Source organism: Lepisosteus oculatus, chromosome 2 (genome assembly GCF_040954835.1).
Source record: "Lepisosteus oculatus isolate fLepOcu1 chromosome 2, fLepOcu1.hap2, whole genome shotgun sequence".
Taxonomy (NCBI): domain Eukaryota; kingdom Metazoa; phylum Chordata; class Actinopteri; order Semionotiformes; family Lepisosteidae; genus Lepisosteus; species Lepisosteus oculatus.
Genome location: NC_090697.1, coordinates 8270485 through 8279956, shown reverse-complemented (window position 1 = coordinate 8279956; position 9472 = coordinate 8270485). Strand labels below are relative to the sequence as shown.

The 9472-nt window shown below is 42.2% G+C and overlaps 1 protein-coding gene across 2 annotated transcripts; it reads right to left on the bottom strand.

Annotated features, from left to right (window-relative positions):
* Nucleotides 1–1190: 1190 nt before the first annotated feature.
* On the bottom strand, nt 1191–8125 carry akirin2 (akirin 2). Of its 2 annotated transcripts, XM_006626217.3 has the most exons (6): nt 7885–8125; nt 7555–7790; nt 4422–4565; nt 2821–2970; nt 2609–2680; nt 1191–1866 (listed from the first exon to the last, which is right to left on the bottom strand). In XM_006626217.3, the coding sequence occupies exons 2-6, from the start codon at nt 7730–7732 to the stop codon at nt 1856–1858; spliced, it is 555 nt and encodes a 184-aa protein (XP_006626280.1). In that variant the 5' UTR covers nt 7733–7790; nt 7885–8125; the 3' UTR covers nt 1191–1855. The 2 variants fall into 2 exon arrangements, with proteins under 2 accessions (XP_006626280.1, XP_069052560.1); XM_069196459.1 differs by having other exon boundaries at nt 7555–8125.
* Between the last annotated feature and the right edge of the window lie 1347 nt (nt 8126–9472).

Below are 9472 nucleotides of genomic sequence, written 5' to 3'. Positions count from 1 at the left end.
TATAATCATGAACATAGTTTTTAGACTTTGGCATCTACTACCCAGCTTTGGTCTTGGCTACAATACAGCTCAGAAGTGTGGCTACAGAAAAAGTATGTAGTTTAGCAGCATTTTATTCACATCTGCTTGAATAAACTCCATCCCTGGTGCAAAGGGGTGAGCTGACCAGGATAGACTCTGCCCCCCCAACCCCATATTGGATAAATCAGAAGATGGACAGGCGGACACTATGGATGTTAGTGGCAGCAGGTGAGAAGTGTATTTAGAGAAGGTTCCAACTCATTTACATTCATGGACTGACATTTAAATCCTAACATTTCTGTGTAATGAAAAAACAAGATTGTAAATTTAAAAATGGCAAACATTTAAAACCCCAACACTAACATAAAACAGTCTTGCAATTTTTTTTTTTTGCAATGGCTATTCAGTTCCCTTTTCATGATAGCAGAGTGAGACACGAGTAGGAGGGTCAAGTTCCCCCTAACTGTGCTCCTCATGTCACTGGTGAAAGTGATAGCGAGCAGAGGGCATAATTAGTTCTAATTTATTTAAATTTGAAATGAACATCTGGATTTAAAAAAAAAATCAATTTTCACTACACTTATCCAGGCAAAGGTCACAGAACATAGAACATGAAACACGTAACAGATCCATCAGCTGGATTTCTGTGTGGTGAACAAGGAGACCACATTTCAAGGTTGTGAATGTGACAGGGCTTAAAGTCCAGAGTTGCAGTTCTGTTGGAGGACTATCTCAGAGCCTGCGTCAGATACACAATTGTTCTACCATGCAGGTCTATGAAATCCATACGACACAGCTGTGCTGGGTTAAAGGCCACCACTTTGGGCAAATTGGTAATTGTCGCCTATATACCCAACATAGGTTACATGCCGTTACTGTAAGAGTACTTTTTATTCTGACTCCCCCTAGAAGTTTGGAATTATGAAGTGCTCAAGAGCACAAATTACATTAACATAAGCAGCATAAAAGCACACTTAGCACTGGCTGTGTGCTTAAGCTTGAAAATGACTGTGCTGCTGCCGATTCCTAAGCAAAAGCAAAATCCACTTTAGTCTTTGCACTGGTCACTCCTGTAACCCTCAGGAGAAGAAAATCAGTTAAGTCATATCAGGTCTTAGAAACATGCTTTTGGAATTGACAGGAAAGAAGGCTGTATATTTAGAACACAATCAAATGTAAACATTTTATTTTTATCCAACTTAAGTCCATTATGCTACATGGGCAGTAAAACAATGATACAATGAAAAATGCAGAAAAAACATTTACTAAAATAAATAAAAAACGTATCTTAAGAAGGAAAATATATAAATCACTGAACCAACGGTGAACCCAATTAATGTCCCCCAGCATGCAGTAATGCCCACCCTTGGCTCCTGGAATCCAGAAAGAGGGGAACAACAACCAGGGCATCTGCAAACATGCGAACATCAGGCTTCTGACCATCCCACCCCTTCCCAGCCTAAATATCTGCTAAACTTACATGGCATACTACATTGCTTTATGATACACACACCCAAAAAAAATCAATGAAGGGCAGATTCTGGAATGCCAGATATGTTTATAAAAGGAATCAGAAAAAAAGCCTAATCAATATTAATACAGCAAATGAAACATAAGGAGGCCACTGGTAAGAGTAGTAGGTAGCAGAGGTCCATATACACATTAACATCAGGGAGCACTCCAAATACCGGTTGCTGAAGAAGTGGTTACCACTGACAAAAGCTTGAAACAGCCTGTGCCCAAAGGGGAAATATGGCACTGCTACAAGTCTTCACTAAAAATACCCAGCCCGCAGCAATTGAAAGGGAACTGGCAGTCCAGTATAAGCAGTTATTCAGGAAACATCTGCAAGGCAAAGAAAAAGAGGAATGAAGTGAGATGCCACTGACCATACACTTTAAAAATCAAAATCTATAAATATAGGAACGTTTAGCTTAAACCACAAGTCATCAAGGTTCAACATGTTAATCTCTGAAATGAGGTAGAAATCTTATTTCATAGTTAATCTTTAACCCTTCAGTGCCATTTAAAAAAACTGATATTTGACTGTACATAGTGTAACTTCATTTTAAATTCCAATCATTACATACTATCAGAATAATCTAACTTTTGCAACATGAAAAATTGATTCATATAAATCATCACTTCCCTTAACAGGGCTATTCTAAAAATCATTACCTACAGTTTCAGGAGTGTCATCTGGACTCCTCCATCTTTACCCACTAAACTATCATGTTTTCCGTCATGTAAGGGTTTTCTGGTGCACAATAAAAACACACGAGTTGCAGAGAAGAGGAAAAACTACCTTATTAGTTTTTCACATATCTTAGCCATAATCTTAATTACTTAAAAGTTACGAACTTCTAATATAATGAGCTATGAACATGATCCTTAAAGCACTACATTCCACAGAAAATTATTCATTTTAAAAATATTAACTTATTCTTGATAATCATTTTCAGTTGTTAAATATCCAAATCTCTGTACATCCTGTGTATTTACTCAACAATAATTGAATTGTAAGTAAAGGATGTGTTCTTCGGATGTTTCCTCTTTATAGTTTTAATGGTGGACACAAAATACTTACAACTAGCAGGTTGCTCTCCAAATCGTCGCATTAACTGGTCATGTGTGAACTTCACAAAAGCGTCATATTGTTCTGCGGACAACAATGCATGTAAAATTAATCTTGGGACAAAACGCCAATATTAAACTAAACAGCACAAAATTCGAATAAAATTGGTCTTGACTCCATACTTCAGCCAGGACAAGACTTACAAAGTCAAAAAGACCACATACCTGCAAGTTTTGAAGTTAATATTTCCTCATATTCTTCTCGAATTTTATCTTCACGTTCTTTTAATAGACGTTCACAGATCATTCCAACTTGTCTTAAGGTAAATAAAGGCTGTTCTTTTCTTGATGGAGAAGAGGCTCCAGAGGACGTACCTTTAAAAACACAAACCTGCTTAGACTCCCCTGGGATGAATCCCTCTACCCATCTTGGTTGGATGGATGTATTTTTACATTGAAATACAAAATCGGAATGAAGTTATTAAAAGCAGCGAGTCATCTTATAATACTAGTAAATTAACTGGAGAATTAAAGCATTACTCTTCATTACACATCAAGAGAATTTGCACAAGGTTGTCACAGTCGCATTATGCATGACTGAACACTGAAATGATCTGAACTGATTTAGTTATCTCTTCAGAACTAACATCATTGAACCCTAATAAATTACCTTAAACACATTACTAGAGACACCTGTTATGTCCATGAAACATTCAAGACCACAGATAATGATTAAAAACAGGAGTTACAAAGCTATGCAGCATTTTAATCTATGGCTTTACTGATGTGACTATCACAGTTTAAGACAAATTGAAAATACACACACTGACATCAAATCACACCACTGAACTATATACTGTGACAGCATATGGTACACACTTGACTCTCAATATACAGGACAATACTGCGATTTTACACAGAGCAGTAGCTCTGCATGAAAACTGAAAGCATGTTCCTGTCTCAGCAATTATAAGCGAAACCTGTCACGGGTCAGGATTCAAGTAATTGTTTCATCGCCTCACTGAAAGACAAATGACCTAGTGAAAGCAGCTGCTTGCAAAAATAGTTTTTTGTCTCAACATCTTTCTTTTGAAATAATGATGAAGGGAGAATAATCTATGCCTCAAAAAGCCCATTTTAAATTATATTGTAACTGGTACTCCCACAGGTTCAAAATCACATTATTAAACCCCAGGAAGGTTAAGACCGACCTCACCCTCTAAAAGGGTGTAGAGGACAGGGAGCTTAGAAATATGAGGTCTACCAATTCCATTAAGACATAATCTGTACTTGGACCGGTCTGACTTAGTAAATTCTAATATTACAGGATGCACCACCAAAACTTCTGAAACAGAAATGGAAGGTGGCAGAACTAAACTTGGTTTTACCCAATGACAGCACCAAGCAGTAAGAAAACGATGCAACCATCCTTACGAGCCACACAGTTTGAAAACGACAGCACCATAAAGCATAAGCCAGTAGATGCAGGTTTTAACACCGTGGTCCATCTATCTCATTAGCTGTGCTCTGGGAAACAACCAAGACTTTGAAATGGGAAGACAAGATAAGCCATGAAACTACAAAAAGTCTTGGCATTTATAAGGCACACCCGAAGAAGGCTCCACAGCCAAAACGTTTTCTTTCTTCTCTTTTCGGCATGGAATAAACCTATTACTTGTTCATTTTATAAGGCACTTTTCATCTCTAAGGACCACAAAGCTCTTTACTATAACTTGTGATTTTTAAAAATCAACTTGCTCAGTCTGAATTTTGAACTGAACATCTGTGTTAAAAATAAATTAATAAGTGGGCAACTTCACACGTACCTGGCAAAGTGGGTCCACTGAGAATGGCCGCATGGGGCTGTGTGTCGGGCGGACAGCAAGCATCTGTCTGCTGAAAACTACTCTCTAGGTGTCTCCTCTTCTGCATGCGCTTGTACTCCTGCTTTATGTTGTACAGGATTTGTTCTGAAAGAGAAGACCAGGTTTCCTATAAATCAGCCTCCCAATGGACAATATCCCCCAAAAAACCACGGAATGGAACAATTCTGATGATGAAGCCAATTCACAGGCGGGGATTACTAGGAAGCCATGATTCATCTTGTTCATGGCTCAATCATGGCCTCCAAATAATCCCTATCTATGAATTGGCTTCATTATTCTGCTCTCCTCCCCACTGATAGCTGATCATCCAGGTGGGGCTGCACACTGGTGGTGGTGGAGGAGAGTCTCCATTACCTGTAAAGCACTTTGAGTGGTGTGTCCAGAAAAGCGCTATATAAGTATAAGCAATTATTATTATTACTCTCTTTGAGAAATGCCCTGGGATTTTAATGAGCACAGAGAGTCAAGACCTCAGTTTTACATCTCATCCGAAGGACGGCACCTTTTTACAGTATAATGTCCCCATCACTATACTGGGGTATTAGGACGCACACAGACTGCTGGTTGAGCGCCCCCTAGTGGCCCCACTCACATCACTTCCAGCAGCAGCCTTAGCTCTCTTCCCTGGAGGTCTCCCATCCAGGTACTGACCAGGCTCACACCTGCTGAGCTTCCCTGGGTTGACAGTGGTGAGCTGCAGGGGGATATAGCTGCTGGATGTTTAGCCAACACATTCAGGTTCAAGTTCTTTCTGAAATAAACATCTACAAAATAGCCTTTTACTGAAGCATTTCCCTCAGTACAGAAATCCTTTGAAGATCTAAGGGAGCATCACAACCCAGGGGCTTCTGCCACACAGGATAACAGTGAATCTTTCAGAGATGAACACGAATCTGAAGCTGTAATGATCAAAACACAGGGATGTCAGGTAACATCTCTGAGAATGTTTTTCTGGTTAGTGTGCAAGCAGAACTGTCAGGTCTGTCTTTGGATAAGCTGTAACAGCTCACTCACAGCCTCCACTGAACAAGAGAAAGTAGCACATCTCTCATGCTCAAGCCCTCCCCACACACCCTCGTCCCAGGAAGCGTATATAAAAGCACAAAAACCACCAGCGTCAACCGCTTGTGGTAAATGGCCCTGCTCGATGGCAGCCAGGGTACATTAGCACCCCCTCTGCTTCCTCTCCTTAAACACTGCATGGGATTTAAAGACTTCAGCTAAGTAGACATCTGAAGCTCTGCTAGGACCCTCAGGGTCACTTACCAGGGGCTGTAGGTTCAGGACTGAAGGAGCGTGAAACAAACCACCCAGCCTTGTGGCTGAAGCTGCCACTTCAGCTTCTGTCAAGGAACAGCTGGATGAGACCCTTGGATCAATTGACTGCTAACTACCAAACCGGTTAAATGGGCAGAATGGCCTCTAGTTTGTAAGCAATTTGGTCTTCTGCACCAAGCCACTGCCGAGCCATTCAGAAGCCTTACATGTGGGAAACTGGGTTTGCATTCAATCTGTGACACCTAGCTAGAAGACTCCCCTCAACAGAGTTTTTAAGCCATACTCGAAACCATAAACATTAAAAAATGAAACTTCACTGAACATACTACCCAAACTATTCCAATCTTACTGGGCACACTTTGTACTTTACTACGCCAACACACAGAGATTTTCAAATTTGGAAGTCTGAAAAGATCGGAGCTGAATGCAGACCTGACACATATGCAACACCACCAAGAAACCAACAGCAGTTTTCAGCTGTAAAAGGAATCGTGAGCTCACAGCGACATCACGAAAAACTCTGCAACACCTTGTATCACAAAAAAAGAAAAGTCTTTATCACGAGAAAAGTGGGGCTGCGCACATTTCGTCACGTCACAAACCCAAGCGAGTCTAGAGGAGTCCACCATGTGACACCCAGCACCCGAGAACCGTGGGTCAGATATTGGTGCAAAACGACCAGTCAACCAGTAATAACACCTGAAATACTTCTCCCACTATCAAACCGCACAATGACCTGAGAGAGGCCAATTTGGGAAATGATCGGGCGCCTATCTATGCCCAGGCCTTCTGAAATACCGAACCCAGTCACTGCAACGAGGCGCAACCCCCGGGATACTTGTTTCAAACAAACTTCAAGGTGTTTTTTTTTTCACCCAACATCCAATTCGGCTTCTTAAAACCCCACCCCAATAAACAAAAAAATAATCAAAGCCTCCATCTTGAGCTAAAACGCCAATGAGCACCATTTTAACGCAGGCGAATAGCAGGCGAATAGCCGAGGCATTTGCCAAACAAATGGCTGTAATTACACCTCATTAGGCGCCGCCGATCCTCACATATAACGTTGCCAAGAACGGGGAAAAATCGATCTGGCTTTGAAGAACCCGGGTTTCCAATCCCCCCGAGCACTGTCGGGCGAGAGAAGGGGGAAGATTCACATCCAGCGGCGGATCAGCAATTGTGCTGGAAACACAAACGTGAAGAAGCAGGAAGGTTTAGCTCGCCCTGCGTGGAGCGGACCGAAAAATAAGCGTACTTCTCTAACAGAGCTGATCGGTCTCTTCCCCCCAACCCCCATCTCCTTATCCGCAAGCCCTAGTGCAGCCATGTTTCACGACTACCCGTGTGTGGCGAGGCCATGTTTGTGCCTCCTACAAACACTGGCGTTTGAACACAACGAGCGACGCGTTTCGAGTGAACCCCGGACATAACGGTTCACATCTCAAAAAAAAAAAGAAAGTCGAACGGCAGAGCAGGGACACGAGAGAGAAACGAACAAACAAACCAAAAAAAGAGAGAGAGAGAGACACGTCCTCTTCAACCGCCCGAGTTTCACACGAGTACAAAAAAAAACAACAAAAGCTGGACCTGCGGAGTCCAGCCCGGCTGAATTCACGCTTATTTTTTTCCAGAAAGTCATCAAGGCACAGGCCCCCGACACCGACACCCACCCCCACCTGTGCCCCGGCCTGGCGGAGCAGCGGCTCCGGGGGGCCGCGCCGCTCGAGCGGCGGCAGGAAGCGGCCGCGAGGGGCCCCTGCCGCTCGCGCGCTGGGGACAAGGGCGCACGTACCCGTCGTCAGCCGCGAGGACACCTCGCCGAAGGGCGACGGCTCCAGGCGCAGGTACTTCTGGGGGGACGCGGTGGACGCCGACGGCGACATGGGGGCGCATCTCCTCCTCTTGGGGGACGCCTGGCTCATCAGGGGGTCGAAATCCATAGTCCTTTTCAAAGTCGCCCCACAAGCCATGACTGCGATCCGGCTGCTGCCACCACCACCAGCACCAACAAGAAGAACGCCGCTAGGACTGAAATAATTCAAAGGAAATAAAAAAAAACGAGACGCGGGCGAAGTCCCGTCTCGTAGCTGGAAATAAACAGGGCTAAAAAAAAAGTGCCAACCCCTCCGGTGACTCTTCTAACTTCTCTCAGGGGAGACGAGTCCTGCGGAGACAGCCTCGTATTTTTTGCCTTCTCGGTGGTCCCCCGTCTCCACTACCCAGCTCCTGTCGTTCGCGGAGCTGCTGCGAGGCTTTTCCGCGTTTCTCCTCCCAGTTTAAAACGCAACAAAAACCCAGATGAAGACGGATTCCAGCCTGAACTGCAAATCACCCGCAGCAGCACTCCCTATTTCCTTTCAAACAAGCAACATGGCGTCGCCGACAACGTCAGACTTCAACAATGCCTCCACGCGCATGCGTGTGAGCCGCTGGAAACCGTGGGGTTTGTAGTTTTTTGTTGCTCTAATTGAGCGGGATGGATGACGGCCGTGGACTACATCTCCCATGACACCATGGAACAATGCTTTTCCGGGATCCAATTTAAATGCCCTCATTGGTAAGTTTGAGTGGATAGAAGGTTTTGAATAAAGCCAATAAGGTTGATTTGTTTTTACCAATACAATTGTTATGTTACTGTCAGACGAAATGACGCATTTCTGCACGTAAATTTAGCTAGCTCAAACTACCCAAAACAAATTCCCCAGTATTCAATATTAGGATACTGTATTTAAACTGTAACCTTATTAAATTCGAGTGTTAAGCATCATTTCAATTGGCAGTTTTGTTTAGTCAACCGTTTTGTTACAAATACAGTATCAGACAACCTGGCGACACAACCACAAAATTAATTTTGGGAATATTCTAGAGATAATTACCGTGACAGAAGGCGCTTGGTCATGTTATTGTTAAGGTATTTAAATTTGGAAAATAGCAAATAAAACCCATGACAGTAAGCCACAAAATAGGTCTTAAATAATGTTTAAAAAAAAGTATAAGAGTTTATAATAAAAATAAAATCTTTGAATTTTTATGCAAAAATAGTTATTACAATTAAAAAAAATAACGTTGAAAATAAAAAGCCCAACTTAATCCCAGTTTATTTCAGTATGTAAACGTAACCCCTATCCAGTTGTACACATTCTGTACAAGAGTATTGTCCTGTGGTGTAATTAGAAAATGATGTCTCCAGATTTATTCAAACTCATTTTGCTGTTGCCCAGAAGACTTCTAATTGTCGGATGAATCACAGTTATTGTCAGCAAGAAATAAAAGGGAAAAATTAGCATGTTGATTGTAGGTTTTTTATATTACTTTGCATCAGAACCTTTGGTTTATCACCTTGAAAGAAATCCTAATGCCAGTCACTGACCTCACAACTATGCCTCATACCAAACTCGCACCAAACTTTAAAGCTGTGCCTAATCTGACACTTGAACTGCATTAACAAACCAGTATAACCCTAAAGCCAGTTTAAGTCTAAATAACTCTAATCCTACACTAACTCTAACCATAACTCTACCCATAGCTTAAGTGCTCCCTGAAACCTGAATTGCAGTCTAAAAGTGTACTAAATGAGTGAAAATACTACCAGGACCATACTTGAATGCTAGCATCCATCTTAGCTTTGTCTTCTGTGCTACAAACTATTGGCTTTAGGTCCAATCACCCTTGATCACAGCTGTAAGCTTAATGCAAAGCTTAATCTTTTT